Genomic DNA, 21,920 nt, shown 5'->3' with positions numbered 1-21,920 from the left:
ACAATTGATTGATGTGGACGCCCCCAGAGGAGACCAGAGACCCTGGGTCCACCTGTCCAAGCAATGAGCTCCCCAGCCCCAGAGACTGGCATCTGTCGTTAAGGCTACCCCCTGAGGAGATTCTAGCGGCATTCCTATTGCAAGATTCCTTGTCCTCGGCCACCAGAAGAGAGCACTTCGCTCCTGAGAACGCAGAGGTAACCTCATCTGAGCAGAGTCTGTTTGAGAGGACCAATGGGACAGCAGAGAATTGGAGAGATCTCATGTGAGCCCTGGCCCATGGAACTACCTCTATAGTCGCTGCCATGGACCCCAGGACCTGAAGATAATCTTGAGCACAAAGGTTGCAGATGTGAAGTAAGTTTAATATCTGAGACCGCAGTTTGAGTATCCTGCCCTGGGGAAGGAAGGTAACCCCTAAATACTCCAGCGACTGAGACGGAACTAGACGGCTCTTGGCTACATTTACCACCCAACCTAGGGACTGCAAAAAATTCACTACTCAATTCGTAACCTGGCAACTTTCTTGATAAGATTTCATCTTGATTAACCAATCGTCTAGATACGGGTGGACGAGAATTCCCCGCTTCCTGAGAACTGCTGCCACCACGACCATAACCTTGGTGAAAATGTGCGGAGCTGTTGCTAGGCCAAAAGGTAGAGCACAAAACTGGAAATGGTGACCTAAAATTGCAAACCGCAAAAACTTGTGGTGAGCAGGCTGAATAGGAATATGTAGATAAGCCTCTGTCAAATCTAACGCTGTCAGAAACTTTCCATCGCCGGCTGGCACAATCACTGAGCGCAGAGTCTCCATTCAAAAACTTGAGACTCTGAAAGCCTGATTGACCGCTTTGAGATCCAAAATGGGATGAAAAGAATCCTCCTTCTTGGGTACCACAAAGTAAATGGAATAACGACCTTGTTCGCACTCGGAAGAAAGGACTGGATAAATAGCCTGAAGATCTAAAAGCCTTTGTAGAGTCTCCCGAACTGCGTCTGCCTTTTGACGAGACCAACAGGGAGACTCCAGAAAGGCATCTGAAAAAGGTCTTGCAAATTCCAGGGCATAAACTTCGCAAATAACTTCCAAGACCCACTGATCTGAAGTAATGTGGGCCCACCTCTGATAAAACTGAGAAAGTCGAGCTTCTACAGGAACCAGAGGAGAGGCCCGCGGACCTTCATTGGGAAGGACGGAAGGAGGACCGAAAACCAGCGCCTGAGAAATCTACCTCCTCTGCGGAAACCGCGAAAGGACCAAGTCTTACTAAAAAAACGAGCTCTGAGCCTGAGCTCCCCTATCGGATAGAGACCTACAGAAATTTCTCGCTCTACCACGACCAAAGAACCCCAACTATACAGACGAGGCCTATCTTCAGAAAGGCGAGGAACCTTAGAATCTCCCAAGGAATGTACCAATTTCTCCAAGTCTTCACCAAATAAGCAAGATCCTCTGAAAGGAAACTTACTCAGCTTAGATTTGGAGGCAGCATCCGCCGACCAACCTCGCAACCAAAGACATCAGCGAGCTGCTACCCCCCAAAACCAAGGATTTAGACGATGCCCTGAGAAGATCATACAAAGCATCTGCCAGAAAAGCCGAACCGGTCTCAATTTTGGCCACGTCTACATCTATAGCCGAAAGATCATCCGAAGATCTATTTAAAACTCTCTCCGCCCACCGAAAACAGGCTCTAGCTACCAAAGAACTGCAAATGGCCGCCTGTACCGCCAAAGACGAGACATCAAAACTGCTCCTAAGGAGAGAGTCTAACCTCCTGTCTTGTACATCCCAAAGAGCTGTTCTGCCACCCACAGGAACCGTGTTACGCTTAGTCACCGCCAATACTACCACATCGACTACTGGAACCTTAAGAGCTCTGTCCACATCCGGCACAGGACAGAGACGGGACATGGACCTAGCCGGTCGAAAGGCAGAATCTGGAACTTCCCATTGAGCCTTAATAACATCCCAAATGTCCTGATGCATGGGAAAAGTTTTAGCAGAACTCCTGGAGCCCTTAACCAACAAGTCAACCTTATGAACCTCTGTGTCCGGAAGCTGCTCCTCAAAATGCAGAGTGTAAGAAACCAAAGAGATAAGCTCCTGCAAATCCTCTTTATGAAACACTAGCAACAGAAGGATCATCTCCTTGAGGAAAAGGAAGAGCCTCAGAATCACCAGGAGACTGATCTTCCCAAACATCCTCTGCTAAAACCTCCTCCTCTTCTAAGAAGGGCATATCTTGATCAATAAATCTTCTGCCTGTGAAGAACAGGCTCTAAGCTTCTTTGCAGGAGGAACGTTAGAAACATCCTTTGAAGGCCCTGCTGCAAAACCAGACTGTTTCAACAAAAAAGCCTGGTACATCTGGAGGAAAACCCCCCTCCTAAGTCCCTCCCGACTGTACCAAGGACCTCTCCTCAGCGTCGCCTAGAATCCCCAAAGACTGACCAGAAGCTGACTCATGCGAAGGAGGCGCCGCTGCTGCAGGCAAAATGGCGGCCTTTCACACCAATTTCGGGACACCAGAATCAAGAGAAGCAGGAGAGACTTCCGAAACTACAGTGGACCACGACGACGAAGCAGCCGGAGGTCCCGCAGAATCCTCAATCGCCGTACAATATTTACAAGTTCTTGAAGCGCAGACGTGATGACAGACCGCACGCCTCTTCAACTTTTCCGCCATAGCGGAGCTGAGGGAACCGGCAGCGCAACTCGCGGCTCTTTACTTTTTTTTAAAGGCACCGCCAAAACCACAGTAGGGACTGCAATAAAATTTCCCGACAAAACCAAACAAAACTAGCAGCTGCTCGTTAAAGCCGCGGGGCAGGAAAACAGTCACTTTGGAAAAAAAAGAAAAGCTGATCTAAAACACACAATTGACTCAAACGAAGCTACCTGCTAGTCAAATGAATGGGAAAAATTCCTCTCTTAATACAAACGTGGCTGCCTCTCCCAAAGGCAAAACCTCTCTCACCCAAAAGGGTAGCCCTTCCCTAGGAAATGAAGGGAGATGGGGAGGAAGGGGGGAGGGACTCGGGAACACCCGAGTTTAACACCCCCGAGGCTGAAAAGACAATTTAATAGCTGTCAAGCCTCAAACAGATTCCAGCACAGAAAAATACCGCAATGTAACTTGAGAAAATAGAGCAGAAAAGAGAGAGACTAATGGGTTCACCTCCTACCTGCTGGAGACTGAGAAAATACTGAGGCTAGGGTCATACGGCCAAGGCTCTCATTGTCTCAGAATTTTCTCAGTCTCCACCTGCTGGTAGGCGTACACAACCCATCAGTCCAATCCTGTTCCCCCCACCTAAGAGAATGCTAAACGGAGAAACAATCATTTGCTGGCAAGCTCCGAGACTCGGAAGCCCCTCAGGTCTACCCGACTGCCCTAAATCTGGGCCAGAGCCCAGATTACTCCAAAAGGCAAGCAGCCAAATGATTTGTAAGCCACATCCATGGTCTGATGCCTACCACTACCAGATAGTGACAAAAACTGGCTGGAGTGACCTAACACAAAGTGAAAAGCCTGAAAGAAATAGCACAGACTACAAAGTCCGTGGTCTGAACAACCCCACATCATGAGACGAAACAAGCTTCCAGGAACATCCCTAAAAGGATACCAAACTAATAAGCAGGACGAGAAGAGAGAGCTGAAAAACAAATGTGCTCATGACAGCCATGAATCCCATAGCCCACAGGAGAACTCAGAGAGCAGAGGCTAGCTGCAGCTAACAAAACCTCTGCCCTCCCCCTGTGGGAACAGAGTTAATTGCCCACCAGGCCTGCAAAAAACAGTAGCCTGGGCTAGAAGGACCATGTGCTGTCCCAGAAAAGCACTAATTATGAACCAAGTAGCCAAACCTGCTAGCAACGCTAACAAGCTAACCAGATAGTAAAGCCGAGGTAAATAAGAAACTCACCCCCTCAAAAAAAAAAAAAAAAAACACGAAAAAGTGCCCTATACCAGCCTGTAAAAAGGGACGGTAACCTGCCCGATACCAACGAGCCTGGAGCAGGCCAATCCAGCCAGCCAATTCTCTTCCCAACCGCCAAAAAAGAACCACAAAAACGTTCCCTTGCGGCTACTCAAAGGTGCAAGAATTACCAAAGGCTCCATGACTGCACTAGCGCCTCAAGGCATCCCGAGGGGAAACGAGGATCAGCCCTTGAAAATCTCACCCGCAAGTATCACACCGCGGCTCAAAGTTCCCCTCCGAGAGTGGTCAGGCTGGTAAGGCTCCCACCGCCCCGAACCCGTGCTCTACACTAGTACCGTAAACGTGATCTTAAAAAAAAAAAAAAAAAAGGAGTTGAACTGCGCGCACTAAACAATCATCCCCAGCACAAAATGGCGCCAAGACGGCGAAATCGCGCCAAAACTACAGCTCGGTGTGGCAGACAAACGGAGCTGTAAAAAAATGCTCCATGCCAGCGCTCAACCGAAACTAACACACACCCGTGCTGAGAACCACGCGAAGCCAAGTTTCCCTCATAAAACTAACAAACCGCCCCAACAGTAAAGAAGAAAATGACAATCGCCTCCATAAGGAAGTTGAAAACAGAGCCCCAAAGGAAAGACTTTACCAACCTCTGTGGTGTATGGGCTGGAAAGCAATTATCACCTTATGCCCTGCTTTATTTTCTTCCCTCTTCAATCTTCTCTCTTTTTTTTTTTTGTTTTTTTATTAAAGGCAGGAGTTGCAGAGAGAATCAGAAGCTGAGCGTCAAGGAATCAAGCCTGGCAACAGGAAAGGGGCAGGGAAGGGACCTGGCACCACTAGGTGTACCCCTTACTGGCTCATGTGCTGTCTCCAATAAGCCCACGACTCCGTAGCTCAACTAATCCTGAGGGAACAGGCTAGGAGCAAATCTCAAACAGCTCAACTAATCCTAAGGGAACAGGCTAGGAGCAATCACATGCAGAGAGCTGCACAGGATATGTCCATCCACCTGCTGAGATAGAGAGAATACTGAGAGTAGGCTGGCTGCACATGGCTACATATACCAAGACTCTGACGTTCTCTCTATCTCCACCTGCTGGTAGGGGGACATAACCCACTCGTCTCTGGATTGATCTGTGGGACGCTAGGGAAAGTACTGTTAATGGGGTCACGTGACAAGATGGTGGCACGTTAGTTCGTGGTTTGAGAACTCCGGAGTTTAGTTTGCCAAACATTTCCTCTTTTCCTAAGTGATGCCGCATACAAAGCGCAAAAGATTGGTCAGGGGCGAATCCTCACTGCCCAGACCGCCTGCAGGGCAACAAACAACGGAGTGATACACCACGACTACATCTACCCCGATATCCGGAGGCAGTCCAGTAGCCCCATTGGGAGGAGACCAATGGAGCTTTGGACTTGATGTTACCTTATCTCCTCCGGAACTCGAACCCCCCATCCCAGCCCGAAGGACGCCACCCTCAGAGGGTTCCCAGGACCGGAAGTGGTTTTGCAGGGGCCCCCGGAGCGAGGAGTGGAGGTGGCGAAGACTGACGGAGGAAAAGAAGAGAATGTTCTCCTTCCTCAGCCGAGTGCTTTAATCAGCAGACCTAGGATGGTGACGCTGGAGAGAATCTGGGAAACTCTCCAGCGTTTGGACATGTCAGTGGCCAATTCAACAAAAGAAATTTCGTCTCTTGTAAGTAAAGTGGATTCACTTTCTACAAATATGGAAAATATAAAACAAGAATTTGGTTCGCAGGTTAAAGATTAAAAATCAGAACTGAAAACTCTCCAGGAGTTCAATATAACTAGTCAAAGATAGGGCCTTTATTCATCGGAAAATAGAACAAATTGAAAATTTTCATCGCAGATTAACTTTACGTTTTTTGAATTTTCCAAAATCTATGGGAGTCAGCCCTCTGGACGCATTTAAGGAATATTTAATGGAGATCCTACATTATTCCCCAGAACTTTTTCCGCTAGTAAGTAAAATGTATTATATTCTGCCAAAGAAAGATTTACAACAGCTTCCGGAGGCTTCTGATTTACCAAGATTAAATAAAGATACTTTGAATTTGACTGATTTCTTAGGACTTTGATGGTGACCTTTGAATTTGAGCAAGATCTGGAGGCGATTAAACGCCTATACTTTAGAAATGCAAAGGCACTTTTCCTGGGTAAAAAGATATGGATGTTTCCAGACGTGACTAGATCAACCCAGGAGAGAAGGAGTGCTTTTCTATCTCTTACGGCTGAAACCTTAGCCCTAGGAACACCATTTTATCTTAACTATCCCTGCAAATGTGTGATTAAATTCTTGGGGATAAAGTATGCTTTTTTCCAGCCTGAACATCTTAGTGAATTTATAAAAATGAAGAAATTGGCTGCTGGCTAGAACCAATTATTCAGGTGTATTTAGTTTGGATAGATGTGTGCTAAGCTATATTTGTATGTTTTCCTCAGGATTTCTCCATGTATTTTCTTTCACGTGGCCCTTCCTATAGTGGTCTAAAGAGGGGGGAAAAATGTTTTTCTTTCATAAGTTTATTGTAATTACAATTTAAGTTCTGTATTGCTTGTTCAAGTTTGTATACGACTTGTAAAAATTTAAATGCATTAAAAAAAAAAAGTACTGTTAATGGCGTTAGCCGATTCCGGTCTGAACAAATACAAGGTATGAACGAGTACAGGTGAGATTGTAGTAGAATGAGGTACATGTTAGGTACATTTTGGGGGGAAATAGAGGGGGAGAGAGAGTTAGGAAGTGTCATTACGATCTTTGGTTATGTTGTGTCACAGGTATCCAGGCATTTTTTTAATGTTGGGTTGCGTCTGCCTGCCTGTGTCCTTAACTTTCTTCACAGATGGGCTACGAAGCCCAGAGAGTTGGCAGCGGGAAGGGGGGCCTGCAAATCGGAGGGTGCGAGGGGAGCCAGGAATTCGTTGTCAGATAATGTGGTAAAAGCAGTTAGAAGGTCTAAAAAAAAAAAAAAAAAAAAAGTCCATAAGCCATTATTAAGATTGACTTGGGGGAAAATCCGCTGCTTATTTCTACCCCTGCTTATTTCTAGGATAAGCAGCAATAGAATATATTGTATGTTTTGGGATCTTGTCAGGCACTTGTAACCTGGCCACTGTTAGCAACAGGATGCTGTTTGTCCCAGTGTGTTAAACCGCACTCTCGTGGACAGGTGGGAAGGCACTCATGCACGTGCGCAGTGGAGCACGTCATGCTCCACAAAGCTCTTGCCAGCTCATTATAAGCTCCAGACCAGGCAAAGTGGAACTGCATTACCCACTTGTGAGAATTATGGCCTGCCCGCTTGTCCTTGGAGAAAAGACTTGGTGGGGAAAAATAGGTTGAAAAGAACTCCATCAGTTGATAGAAAGACCAAGACCAAAACCAAAACCACAGCCAACCAAGATCACTCATTCAGAATTTAGATTATTCCATTTTCTGGATTAAAGATCAAAAAGTCTTTCCAACAGAAGATAAAACCCTAAGCTTTTTAACAATAAAATGAATATATTCACTGTAAAGAGACCTCACATTTCCTAAGCTACAGAGAAACATTTTTTTTTTAAAGAATTTTTTTTTTAATTAGGTTCTGCTCTGACCTCTTTAGGCAAAACATTGCAAAGCTATTTCACTTCCTGTGTGGCTACCCAACAAGTCCCTGAAAGAGGGCATAACCAGCCTATAATCCTGAAGTGATCTAAGTGTGGAACACCAAGGAAAATCTTTTTTTTTCACACAGAAACAGGAATAGTTAATTCTGCACATTAAGAGTCAAACATATTTGCTGCTTATAGTCATAGAACATTTCTGCATACAGAAAGCAGAACAAAAGTGTTCCTGTCTGTGATCCCTATCATGGGGGGGGGGGGGGGGGGGGGGGGGGGGCGCAGAGCCAGATTATCAGTGAAAGCTTAATAAAATAACAGAGGCACAAACATCAGAGCACTGAAGTAACTGAAATAAATTAGAACAGGCTCACCCAATGCAGGCCGACTTCCATAGATATTGGACAATTGCCTAGTTTGGAGAGGGGGGGGGGGGGGGTTTGCCATCTCAGATCTCCAAGATATACCTCAGCTCCATAGAACAGTATGCCAAAGTTGGCACCCCAACTCAACTGAGCCCCAGACAAACTGGGTCAGGAGAACAAGCCCAGAAGGGTACCCCAACTGAACACAGGTGAGAAGCTGGTTCAGAACATGCTAAATAGGCATCTCTCCTCCCCTCCCCCCCCAAAAAAAAAACCCACAACTCAGTCTCAGTATAAAACTGGCTCAGAAGCAGAACTTCCCAAAGGGTAGCTGAAGCTCAACTAAATTAGTTATAAACCAGGTCAGGCTGTTAGCCTGTCATCCATCCACTTGGGAGACAAAAAAAAAAGAAAACAAATACTAACATTCTATGCTGCACAATACCCTTGAGGGGCAAGTCACAAGAACTATCTTCTTTCTCTGTCGCCACCCACTGGTAGAGGAACCCATTGGTCTGGACTGATCCGATATGATGCTATTTAAAAGGTTGAGGACCCATTCTGTATATATTTTGAATCTAAACAGGAAATTGACACAAGAGGTGGCAGGTTCTGTGAATGTTCACTGACTGCCAATAGGCCCAGATTACAATGGAGGTCCAGAGGAAAGTAAAGTATCCCTGTTTCAGTGACCCCATTTACTGATGTAACTGATCTGATCTGAAGTTACCCAACACCAAGATACATCCATACCACAGCTGCTAAGCATTAAATATACTGGGCTGAAGAGTTTAAAGATGTTAGAGTTCAAAATGATATGAAGTATGCAAATGTAGTCATGTGTGCACCAGTGAATAGTTTTTTCAATTTAAATATAAAGTCAGGAATAAAAGCTGTACTGTATACTACTTGCTCACAAGGTTCACTTTGAAATGCTTGAAGCTGCTCCTTAACTCATCACACCCAGGACAGAAGCCAACCACATTATATTCAAATATGGTTCAACTGTCTCAATAAAGGTACAAAGTGGACATCAAACACTAATATTTTAACAGCTTACTCATTAATAGTTGACATCAGCAACTTCCTTCACATGACCACTCAATCCGTGGCTCGCCTGCCTCATCATAGGTTCACTTTTTCAATTTAATTTCTGATATTTTTAATTTCTACTTGCGTGCCTTCCCAATAATGATCTAGCATTCACTTCTCAAGTTAATATCAGGACACCTGATTAACTCGAGATAAATGCTTCATAAATCACTGTAGAGAAGGAACATGAACATAAAAATAAAAAGGAAATTTTATAAGCACTGTAAGTAGAAATTAAAAATAGCAGTAAGTGAATGGAGGTTGACCTATGAGAAGGCAGGCAAACCACAGATTGAGTGGTCCGTGTGAAAAGTTGCCACTGAGGATGTCTATTAATGAGTGAGCAGGTAAGATGGCATTAGTGTTGGGTTTCCACGTTGTGCTCTTGGTACAGGAAACATTCCTGACCATTCATGCTGCAATGAGTAACAGTCTAAGTATATTCTATCCTATATCAAAGACACTATTGCTGCTCTAGGCAAATTGAAGTGCCCAGCAGCATCTTTCAGAAGGAAAAGCTAGCTCATAACCCATTTACATCTAAACTGGTTTGAATTTTTCAAAGGAGAGTTGAGATTAGTGATATTTTGCCCTGACAAGCAGGCATTTCACAAAATAACTGTAGAAGCAGCTACAATCAACCACACTGAGTAAATGGGCATATCAGTCTTTACCTGCCATCTACTATGTTACTGTTTAGGTTAAAAACTTCACCAGGGAAACTGCTCTCTAAGTTTCTGGCACCAAGCAATAAACCAAAACCTACATAATTTTATGCAAGCAAGCATAAACATCCTATTTCCAGTGGAAACAGAACACAGCAGACAATCCTACACAATGGCTGGGCAACAAAGTTACTTTCTACATTTTTCCCAGCACATAGCTAAAGCTAAATCAGCATTTTAAGTGACTTGTCCAATAAAATACCTACAAATATGAAGTTACGTTCTACCCTGATCTGATATTTATATTGTGCAATGTGGTCAAAGCCCCTGTGCTAAGCTCTCCCATCGAGACCTTGTCTGCACTCTTCCCATTTAATTTCACCTTTGAACTCTGTGTTGTCTAGCCCCTTGATAGCATCTACAGCATCCTCTGCCCGCTCCATATGCACAAATGCATAATCCTTCACTATATCACACTCGATCACTGGGCCATACTCTTCAAACTTGGCCCGCAACTCCTGATTGGTGCAGTTAGAACTGATGTTGCCCACGTGGAGTTTGGTGGAGGCCTTGATTTTGCTCTTGCTGGTCTCTACGTTGATAGTGACGCCATGAAGCTTGTAATGGTTAAGGTTACGGACTGCCTCCTCAGCTGCAGACCTGTCATCCATGTGCACAAAACCATAATTTCTGACGATGTCACATTCTACCACCTTTCCATACTGCTCAAAAAGGGTTCTGAGTTCATCTTCAGTAGCCTCACATGGCAGATTGCCAACAAAAAGCTTCACCATGTCTGCAAAACCTGCAAAACAGAATTGTAGAAGTTAATAAAGGTATTAACACATCTTAAGCCAGCATTAAACACCTAATCAAGCGATTGTCCCCAAACATAAAAAATTTGCAGTGTACTGACATCATCCAGAGAGAGAGAAAGACTTAGCAAGCATCCTGAGGCTCCACAGTGCCCATAAGGGACACATCAGAGAACTACTTTGTATCTGTCTCCATTCACTGGAAGCCAAACAACCCACACGTTCCTGACTAGTCTAGTATGGATAATAAGGAAGAACTTCCAAGGGTAAATTAGACCTTACCTGCTAATTTGCTTTCCTTTAGTCCCTCCGGTCCGGCCCAGAATGTGACTGATGGGTTGTGTACACCTTCCAGCAGGTGGAGTCTGAGAAAAAAACCTGTGACTCTAGAAGCCAATAAGAGCCCTTGGCAACCAGAGAAAGATCCAGTAATAAAGTACCAAAGCAGAAGTAAAGCTAGAGCAGAAAAAACAAACTGTGCATCCAAAAACCTGAGCAGCCACCGGCACATTGCCAACAAAGGGTGAGTGCCTTTAAACATATCATGGTCCTGCAAACGGGACATCTCAGTAAAACAGAAACCTTTCTGTAATTTATATATTCAACTTTTTTTTTTTGTAATAGAAACTCAAACTAGCAACACAGCTCCAAACAAAAAAACGCAAAACACAGAATACCTAAAGGGAGGGATCTGGGCCGGGCCGGAGGGATTAAAGGAAAGCAAATTAGCAGGTAAGGGTCTAATTTACCCTTCCTTAGCATCCCTCCGGTCCGGCCCAGAATGTGACTGATGGGAAGTAAAGCAGTGAAATTATGGGAGGGTCCCAAGAAGCCCGGCCGACAAAACGCGTTCTATAAAAACAAGGTGCTGACGACTGAGGACAATCAAACGGTAGTGGTTAGAAAACGAATGGAAACAACGACTAGGTCGCAGCCCAACAATACCAGACAATGCTCTGCCCAAGAAGCTGCCCGACCTCTCGTAGAGTGGGCCTTAACATGCTCTGGTACAGATCTCACAGAAAGAAGATAAGCTAAAGCAATCATCTCTTTAAGCCATCGAGAAACAGTAGGCTTAGAAGCCATAAACCCTCTGTGGGAACCCCCAATCAGAATAAACAAACGAGCAGAGTGGCGAACATCACCAGTAGAGTTGATATAGAGATTCAACACCCGCTTGATATCCAAAGCCCTCAAACGCCGGTGCTCTTCTGAACCGGAAAAGAAATCCTAAGAGGCAAAACCACCGGCAGAGAAATATGAAACCGAGTTACGACCTTAGGAAGAAAAGACGAAACTGGCCGCAAAACTACACGATCAGAACAGAACTCCAAAAAGGGTGATCTAGACGATAACACCTGCAACACCGAAACTCACTGAGGTGAAACAACGGCCACTCGAAATACTGTTTTCAGAGTCAAGTCCTTCAGAGAAAGCGAATGATACATACCTGTAGCAGGTGTTCTCCGAGGACAGCAGGCTGATTGTTCTCACGACTGGGTTGACGTCCACGGCAGCCCCCACCAACCGGAACAAAACTTTGCAGCCGGTCCCGCACGCAGTGCACGCCCACCGCGCATGCGCGGCCGTCTTCCCACCCGTGCGCGACCGTTCCCGCTCAGTTGAATGACAAGCAAAAAAGTCCTTCAGCGAACAGGAAGAAAAAAAGGCTCGAAGGGAGTGTTAGCAAGAATCTTAAGCACCAAATTCAGGTCCCAACAAAGAAAAGAACATTGCGAGAGAGGGCGAAGACAATTAACTCCCCTGAAAAAATGCACAACAACTGGAAGACTCGCCAGAGACCTGCCTACAAGACGACCCTGAAAACAAGACAAAGTCGCAAACTGAACTTCAAGAGAAGCCAAAGCAAGCCCTTTGTCAGAGCACCGCTGCAAAAAAATCCAAAATGTGAGGAACTGAAGAACTAAAAAGAGATAAACTAAACTCCTTACACCAGTTCTCAAATAGCTTCCAAGCGCGCATCTAATTCAAAGAGGTAGAACGACGACGAAAGTGAAGTACAGTAGCAATGACCTGAGCGGAATAACCCTTCTTAAACAGCTTAACCCTCTCAAGAGCTCTAGCGCAAGACCAAATCAATGCGGATCCGGATGAAGGACTGGCCTGCGCGACAGAAGATCTTGCACAACCGGAAGCTTGAAGGGAAAATCCACCAGAAGACGCCGAAGGTCGGCAAAAACACGGCCTTCGAGGCCAAACAGGAGCCACTAAAATCAGACCTCCGTTTTGCGGCTCAACCTTCTGAAGAAGATGGCCTAACAGAAGCCAAGGAGGAAAGGCAAACAGTAGACCGACTGGCCAAGAGTGAAGAAGAGCGACCACGCCCTGCGCCTTAGGATCCTTTCGACAACTGTATAACAAGAGGACGATTGGTAGTAAGTGCGGAGGTAAACAGATCCATCCTGGGCGACCCCCAATGATCGACCAGCAACTGAAACACCCCTTCGCTTAGCGACCACTCGCCCGGATCGAGCATGTGCCGATTTAGAAAATGTGCTTGAACATTTACTCCTGCTAAGTGAGCCTCTGAAAGAGCCACCAGAAGAACTACTGCCCATTGAATCCGTGACAGCTCTCGCTCCAACGGCAGACTCCTCGCCCCCCCTTGCCGAATGATATATGCTACTACTGAGGCAATGTCTGACATGACCCTCACTGTTCGGCCTCACAGGAGAAGAAAATACTGGAGCGCCAGACAAACCGCTCTGGTCTCTAACAGGTTGACTGAAAACAAAAACTCCTGATGAGAACAGAGACCCGGATCAAACTGCCCCTGACAGTGATCTCCCCAGCCGCTGGCACCTGTTGACACCACAGTCCAGTTGGGCTGATCTAGAGGCATACCTTTGGTGAAATTGGCCTCCCAAAGCCACCAACGCAGACTGGTCTTCACTTGGAGAAAAAAAATGGCAATGTCTGATGACGAGAATCCTTCTGGGACGACCAGCTCGAGAGAAGTGATCTCAAAAGAGGCCGCGTAGGACCTGTCCCAGGGAACCATCTCGATCGCCGTCGCTATGGAGCCTAAGATCTGTAGACAGCCTCGAATCGCGCAAGAAGAGACAAATCTGAGCCTAGAACTTGAGTACCCTGGTCTGCGGAAGAAGCACGCGCTCTCTCGCATGTCGAACTGGACTCCCAGATATTCTGACTGAAAAAGGAGAAGACGGCTCTTCTGTACATTGACTACCCAACCAAGGGACTGCAGGAAATCTACCACCCGAGCTGCCACCGAACGTCTCCCGTGGGAAGACTTTGCGCGGATCAACCAATAGTCAACGAAGGACGCACTAAAATGTCCTCTGTTGGAAAAAATAGTAGATATCACGACCTTGGTAAACGAAGGAGGAGCAGACGACCAGGAAAATGAAAATAGGGAATTACGAGAACAAGAAAAAGCAGAAACTCTTCTGACCGCACTGCAACCAAGATTGGCCAGAAAGTCACCATACGAAAATTGGGCACCTAGAGGATTTGATTGACCGCCTTGAAATCCCAAATCAGATAGAGAGATTACCTTAACACTGGTCCGCCCGAAGGACAAGAGACAATTGCCCAAAGGACCAGAAGTCTACGGAGATAATCTCTGATGACTCCGGTTAGGATGCAAGAAAGGCAAGGAGATTCTAGGAAAGGATCGGACAAAGGAAGACTGAACTGTAAAGCGTAACCTTCCCGAAAAATCAGCCCCCCCACAGGCACGTACGCAACCACCGTCGCATTCTCCAAGAGAACTCGTACTGGGCAACCACGAAGAGAATCTCCCAAAGGGTCAGACGAATCGCCCGTAACTCCAAGCGGTTCATGGACCAAGACGCCTCCGTCGAGGTCCAAATGCCCTGGGGGCTGTCAGAGGCAATGAACCCCCCAACCAGACAGCGATGCATCCATGGCCACGATCTTCCATTCCGGGGTTTGCAGAGGAATGCCCGACACCAGATTCTTTTGAATGAACCACCAGTGCATGATTGTGTGCAGACGGATCGAACATGGCACCCGAACCTCATAATCCTCAGAGAGGAGACCAACGGCTCAGAAGGTGCCACTGCAGGGAGTGCATGTGAGCTCTGGCCCACTTTACGACGTCCAAGGTGGAGGCCATGGAACCCAGAACATGTACATAGTCCCAAGCCCGTGGGTTTGGAGTTTGGAACAGAGCTCACAATTGACCCTGCAACCGCTGTGCACAAGCAGAAGAAAGAGAAACTATCCCTGTTCGGGTATCGAAGCGCACACCCAAGTATTCCAGCGTCTGGGAGGGCGTAAGGCTGCACTATGGAAAGCTGGTCACCCAACCAAGTGATTGAAGCAACCCGACCACTCTGTTAGTTGCCCGTCGGCTCTCCTCGAAAGGAGACGCCCGCATAAGCCAGTCGCCATGAATCCCTTCCTTTGAGATAGGCCGCCACTATGACAAAAACCTTGGAAAAAGTCCAAGGTGCCGTGGCTAGGCCGAAGGGCATTACTTTGAATTGAAACCGATGATCGAGCACTGCAAAGTGAAGAAAACGGCTGTGGGGAGGCCAGATTGGAATGTGTAAACAGGCCTCAGATCGAGAGATGTCAAAAACTCCCCTGGCTGTACCGCTGCGGTCACTGAGCGGAGGGTTTCATGCGGAAATGCCGAACCCGTGCCCTGTTGATGCACTTGAGATCTAGGAAAGGTCGCCAAGAACTGCCCTATTTTGGCACCATAAATTAAATGAAGTATCGACCGCACCCTCTTTCTGATGGGGGTACAGGCTGGACGGCTCCCAGTCATAAGTTGAGGAGGGTGTGATGAACTGCCCGTACCTTGGCGGGAGTTTAGCAAAGAGATTCCAGAAAAGTCTATCGGACGAGCCAATTCCAACTTGTAGCCGTCTCTGATAACCTCCAAGACTCATCCATCGGATGTTACCCTGGTCCACTCCATCAGGAATAAGAACAGCCTGCCCCCAATAACCGGCTGGAGATGGACCCAAGCTACATCATTGGGCGGACCTGGCTGCAAGCTGGTTTCTGTTACCAGAAAGGAAGGCCCGCCTGTCACCTCGAAAGGGCTGAGGTCTCCGAGAAGACCTTGCTCTCTGAAAAGAGGCCCCGCGACCTGGATGGTGACGACGTGTATCCCTAAACTTAGATCTAGGTCCCGCCAGTCGCACAAATTTGGATCTGTCCTCCGGGAGATGCTGGCCCTTAGAGTCACTGAGGTCCTTCACAATCTGTTCTAAGTCTGTCCCAAACAAAAGCTTTCCCCTAAAAGGAAGCCTCGCCAACCATGACTTAGAGGCTGCGTCTGCAGCCCAATGTTGCAACCACAGCCAGCGACACGCGGTGACCGCTAGGGAAACCTCCTTCGCTGAAACCCTCAAAAGATCAATGATCCACAAGGAAGGCTAAACCGTACTCTAAGACCGGCAAAACAGCTACGAGGTCCTCCGGAGAAGAGGCTTTCTGTACCGCATAGGAGCCACAAACTGAGGCCTGCAGGGAAAGGGCCGCTACTTCAAACAAGTCTCCAACTTACGATCCTGAGGGTCCTTCAGCGCCGTGCCACCATCCACAGGAAGAGTGGTTTTCTTAGTGACCACTGTGATTAAGGAATCCACTGTAGGAACCTTCAAGCAAGTCTGTCAGCAGCAGCAGCAGCAGGCTGTGCATAAAGACGCGACATAGCTCTAGCAACCTTAAGTCCACTGTCTGGCGTATCCCACTGCGCCGAAATAAGGATTTTCATGGCTTCATGCACATGAAAGGAACGAGGTGGGCATTTGGTGCCAGAGGGCACTGGATCTGTTCCTCCTGATGATTCAGGGGTGAAATGGCCAAAATCTCAAATGCCCTAATAATCAGGGAGGGAAGCTCTTCCCTGCAAAAACTGCGGGCAGCCGTCAGGTCATCCTCCTCCTCAGAAGGCAGGGTGACCTCCTCTGCCAAACTCGATGTTTCTGAGGTAGAGCCCGGAGACAAAACCGGGCCTTGTCAGATAGCTCCTCGGGATCCAAAATCTCCACTCGGGGACGTTTTGGCAGGAAAGACAGAGGCTGCAGCAACCGAAGTTTGCTGAGGAAGAGACAGACTGCTTGAAGAGAAGCTCCTGACTTGCATTGTGCATTAATAAAACAAAATCTGTGGAAAAAGGAACTCCCTTGCTCCCTCTAAATTGCTTTCTTCCATCGAAGCATGTGCCATAGAAGCACGCTGTGCCCCCTGTCAACCGCCACATGCGGAGCTGGTCACGCTCGAGGGGAAAAAAATGGCATCCGCCAACAAAAGCTGCACTAACTGCCCTGATGAAACCGCCGAAACAATCCCCTGCGCTTCCGACTCACTGGACACATGAGGGGAACCCCCGCCGTGGGCTGATTGCAGAACGACTCACACTCCCCCCAATGCTGCTCTCTGGCCCCCACACCGGGAGCAGCGCTTAGGCGCCTCAGAAGGCACCGACATGCTCCACAAACGCCTGCCCCTCAAACAGACTCTGCAGCCCGTCTAGCTCGTCCGTATGACTAAAGAAAAACAAAGTCTCTTAAAGAGACGCTGACCTTTTTTTTTTTTAAAATTCAGGTGAGAAAGGCAACAGCCGATCAGGCCCACAGCCCCGGGCGACAGAGGAAAGGTAAGGGGAGACCGGGAGGGACCTGGCACCACCAGGTGTACACCAGAAGCTACAAACAGCCCCTCAACCCCTGACTGTGCTAAACTAGGCCCAAAGGACACCAGTAGCCATATCAAACCAGAGCTGCACAGAGATGTCCCTTCACATGCTAGAGAGAATGGAGAAATTAGATAGATCTTACCTGCTAATTTGCTTTCCTTTAGTCCCTCCGGACCGGTCCAGGGACTGACTGGTGGGTTATGTACTCCTACCTTCCAGCAGGTGGAGAATGAGAATTCTGAATCTCTTGAGCCAATAAGAGCCCTCTGCAACTAGCTTTAGATTCAGTAAACAAAGCAGGAGAAGAATAGAGAAAAACTTCCCCTTCCTCTGTGCCACCGGGAATGTTAGCACCCAATCCATGCAAAGCAAGATAGCGACACCTCCGTGCCAAACTGCCCAATGGAAAATGAATTCCTTGTTATTTTTTAAAGTGCAAACTACAAAACAGTTCCTACTGTGAATCAAAAATCAAACACCTTATGCAACAACCACCACATATATACACCGCACACTGATCTGGGAGATATCTGGACCAGTCCAGAGGGACTAAAGGAAAGCAAATTAGCAGGTAAGATCTAATTTCTCCTTCTACAGCATCCCTCCGGACCGGTCCAGGCACTGATTCGTAGGAAGTAACAAAGCAGGGAAGGATCCCCAGCAATCCTGCCGTGAGAACCCTTGCCCCGAAAACCGCTTCCTGACGGCACTGCACATTCAATCTGTAATGCTTCGAGAACGAATGCAAAGAAGACCAGGTTGCCGCCTTACAAATCTCCAATTGAGAAACCAAAAAACATTCGGCCCAAGACGCCGCTTGCCCTCTAGTAGAATGAGCCTTGATCCTTCGCGGAGCTTGCTTACCAGAAAGAATGCAGGCAGACTATCATCTCCTTCAACCATCTAGACAGAGTTGGTTTAGAAGCTGCTAGACCTTTATGGAATCCTCCGATAAGAAAAACAATCCGAATGTCTGAAATCCTCCAACACTTTCAGATAATGCCTAAGAACCCGTCCGACATCAAGAAACTGCAATCTGCGTTGATCCTCTGAACCCGAGGAAGAACCTAAGACTGGCAAAACCACAGACTGAGAAAGATGAAAACGGAAGACCACCTTAGGAAGAAACGAAGGCACTGGCCGCAACACGACACGCCCCTTAGAAAACTCTAAAAACGGCGATCTACATGAAAAAGTCTGCAACTCAAGACACCCGTCTGGCCGAAGCAATGGCCACTAAACACACAGTCTTGACAGTCAAATCCTTTCAAAGGGAGGTCTAGTAAGAACAGACAAGACCAAATTAAGATCCCAAGCCGGAAACACCACTCTTGAAAGAGGCCACAGAAGACCTACCCCTTTCAAAAAATGAATCATCAGGAAGGCTCGCCAGGGACTTGCCCTGTACGCGTCCCCGAAAACATAAGGCTGCAACTTGAACCTTAAGGAAAGCAAGAGCCAAACCCTTATCAAAACCATGCTGCAAGAAATCCAACATCTGCAGAACCAAAGCACGTAACGGAGAAATATCTCGATCAAACATTCGCCAAATTCTGATATAATTAAGAGAAGTGGGATGACGATGCGAACAAAGCATGATAGAAATGACCTTGGAAGAGTAAGGGAAAATTAGGTTCTTACATTGGTAATTTTCTTTCCTTTAGTCATAACAGATGAATCCATTACGAGTGGGTTGTGTCCATCAACCAGCAGGGGGAGATAGAGAGCACTGAAAAACCATAGTGCCTCATGGCCAGCTAGCTCCATCTGCCTCTTCAGTATTTGAAGCTTCCAAAACAGTGTGACACCGCCACATATAACAACATGAACTTTCCTCACAGCGGATGAACGCCCCAGAACAGGAGCAACAATTCAAAGGAGGGACAAACTCAACCTCCTGTAACAGAATAGAAATCCTGAAGACTGTTTTCCAACTTCTCCCAATGAGGGAACATATCTACAGGAAAAACTGAACATAAAAGTAACATGAATCGCATAATGAACCACTGAGGGAGAGCTCATGAATTCATCTGCTATGACTAAAGGAAAGAAAATTACCCAAGGTAAGAACCTAATTTTCCCTTCCTTGTCATCAAGCAGATGAATCCATTACAAGTGTGATGTAATAAAGCAATCTCTAGATAGGGTGGGAACAAGCCACAGCACGCGCCAGCACTTGTGCTCCAAAATGTGCGTCTCTCCTGGCAGCCACATCCAGCCTGTAATGTTGGGCAAGAGAGAGCTTAGAAGCCCAAGTAGCTGCACTACATATCTCTTGAAGAGAGAGTGCTCCAGTTTCAGCCCAGGAAGAGGAAATAGCTCCTGTGGAATGTGCTTTAAAGGCTTCAGGCTGAGGCCAGCCAGACAGCAAATATGCTGAAAAAATAGCTTCCTTGAGCCAGCGGGCTATAGTGGCTTTAGACGTTGGAGACCCTCTGCGCGGACCTGATAACAGAACAAAAAGGTGATCAGAGGTCCGAAAGGCATTTGACATGCGCAGATACTGAAACAGAGCCCTTTGCACATCTAGGAGGTGCAATTGCCCAAAGGATTCTGGAAACTCCTCTTTAGAAAAGGAGGGCAGGAAAATAGGCTGGTTTAGGTGAAACGCTGAAACCACCTTAGGCATGAAGGACGGCACAATACGTACCATTACTCCGGACTCTGAGAATTGCAGAAATGGGTCTCAACAGGACAGCGCCTGGAGCTCAGACACCCGTCTCACCGATGCAGTGGCCACCAAAAAGACCGTCTTTAGGGTCACATCCTTCTACGAAGGTCGCCTAAGCGGCTTGAAGGGCGAACACTGAAGGGCCTTTAAAACTAACCCCAGGTTCCAGGCTGGGCACGAAGCTCACACAGGAGGACGGCGCCGAAGCACCCCTCTGAGAAATCGTGCCAGATCCCGACAAGCAGCCAGAGAGAGGCCAGCAACCTTCCCTCGAAAACATGCTAAGGCTGCCACTTGAACACGCAGGGAATTATAGGCAAGGCCTTTTTGTAAACCACCCTGCAAAAAGTCAAGTATCGGTGAGACAGAAGCCCGCATGGGTGTGATCGCTTTAGAAGCGCCTCAAGCCTCAAATTGGCACCAAATCCTGGCATAAGCCACGGAAGTGGAACGCTTGCGGGTCTGTAGGAGAGTGGAAATGACTTTACTGGAATATAGCGGCTTAAAAAATCCGCTTCTGTGTTTGAGAGTCCCTGCTATGTGCGCTGCCGAGAGCTGAGTCAAATGCTTCTCCACCCAATGACATAGCCACGCCGCCTCCTTGGCCAGCAGGCCACTCTTGGTACCTCCCTGCCGACTGACATAAGCTACCGCAGTCGCGTTGTCGGAAAGAACCCGAACCGGCTTCCCCACTAACTGCAAGAGAAAAGCTTGTAACGCGAACCTCACTGCTCTCAGTTCCAACTAATTGATGGACCAAGAAGCCTCCGTCTGAGACCACTTTCCTTGCGCTGTGAACCCCCGACAATGAACTCCCCAACCTAATAGGCTGGCATCCGTTGTTACCACTATCCAGTCGGGGACTGACAGGGGCATCCCCAGACTCAACTTGTCAGGTCGAAGCCACCAACACATGTACATCTGGACAATCGGCTCCCACGCCAATTGTACAGAGTAATCCTCTGACACGAGACCAGCAGCTCAACAGGAATCGCTGAAGACACCTCATATGCCTCCTGGCCCACGGAACCACCTCCAACGTGGCTGCCAGGGAACCCAATACCTGAACATAGTCCAAGGCCCTGGGCGCTGGAATGCTGAGTAGCCCCCTTACTTGTGACTGGAACTTCGATCTGCGGTTTTCTGGCAAGAAGACTCTGCCCACACTGGTGTCGAACACCACTCCTAGGTACTCGTCAACTTGGAAAAGAGTCATTTCATTCCATCTCAGGCCTTGGAGTACTGAGATGGAATCAAATGACTCTTTTCCAAGTTGACGATCCATCCCAAAGACCGCAGAGTGACGACCTTGTCTGTCGCCTGAACGCTTTTCCGAAAGGATGGAGCTCGTATCAACCAGTCGTCGAGATATGGATGCACTTGCACCCCGTCTTTTCGCAGAAAAGCTGCAACCACTACCATTACCTCGGAAAATGTCCGAGGAGCCGTAGCCAGTCCGAAAGGAAGCGCCTAGAACTGAAAGTGCTAGCCCAGTACAGCAAATCGAAGAAATCGATGAGGCAGCCAAATGGGAATGTGTAAGTAAGCTTCTTTGAAATCGAGGGAATTGAGAAACTCCCCAGGTTGCACTGCTGCTATTACTGCGCGTAGAGTTTCCATGCGAAAATGACGTACTCGCAGTGCCTTGTTTACTCCTTTGAGATCTAGCACTGGACGAAAGGAGCCTCCTTTCTTTGGTACCACTAAATAAATGGAATACCGTCCTAGTCCGTGCTGCAATACCGGAACCACCGCTCCTAAGCGAATTAGACTGTCTGACTCCTTGACCGCTGCTCGCTTCCCCGGAGATTTGCAAGGAGATTCTACGAAGAAATCTGACAGATTCCGGACCAGTTCTAGCCTATAACTGTCCTGTATTACCTGCAACACCCACTCGTCTGAAGTTACCCTGGTCCATTCTTCCAGAAAGAGAGAGAGCTGTCCTCCTATTGACCCTGGAAGATGGACCAAGGCCCCGTCATTGGGGACGCAAGCCCGTTGGGGGGGGGGGGGGGGGGTCGAGAGGCTGCGCCGCTTCTGTCAAAACGGCTGTTGCTTCTGAGAGAAGCG

The 21,920-nt window shown here is 47.5% G+C and overlaps 1 protein-coding gene across 2 annotated transcripts in view; it reads right to left on the bottom strand.

Moving 5' to 3' along the window:
- The window catches only part of LOC115479482 (RNA-binding protein 4B-like), a 125,610-nt gene that overhangs the window by 86,633 nt on the left and 17,057 nt on the right, over positions 1 to 21,920 (bottom strand). For both annotated transcript variants that reach the window (XM_030217411.1, XM_030217412.1), the window contains exon 2: positions 10,083 to 10,505. In XM_030217411.1, coding sequence (XP_030073271.1) covers positions 10,083 to 10,494 — 412 coding nt within the window. In that variant the 5' untranslated portion in view covers positions 10,495 to 10,505. The remainder of the gene's footprint in view (positions 1 to 10,082; positions 10,506 to 21,920) is intronic.

Source organism: Microcaecilia unicolor, chromosome 11 (genome assembly GCF_901765095.1).
Source record: "Microcaecilia unicolor chromosome 11, aMicUni1.1, whole genome shotgun sequence".
NCBI lineage: Eukaryota > Metazoa > Chordata > Amphibia > Gymnophiona > Siphonopidae > Microcaecilia > Microcaecilia unicolor.
The sequence above is the reverse complement of the archived record's forward strand: the minus strand, read 5'-3'. Positions and strand labels throughout refer to the sequence as shown.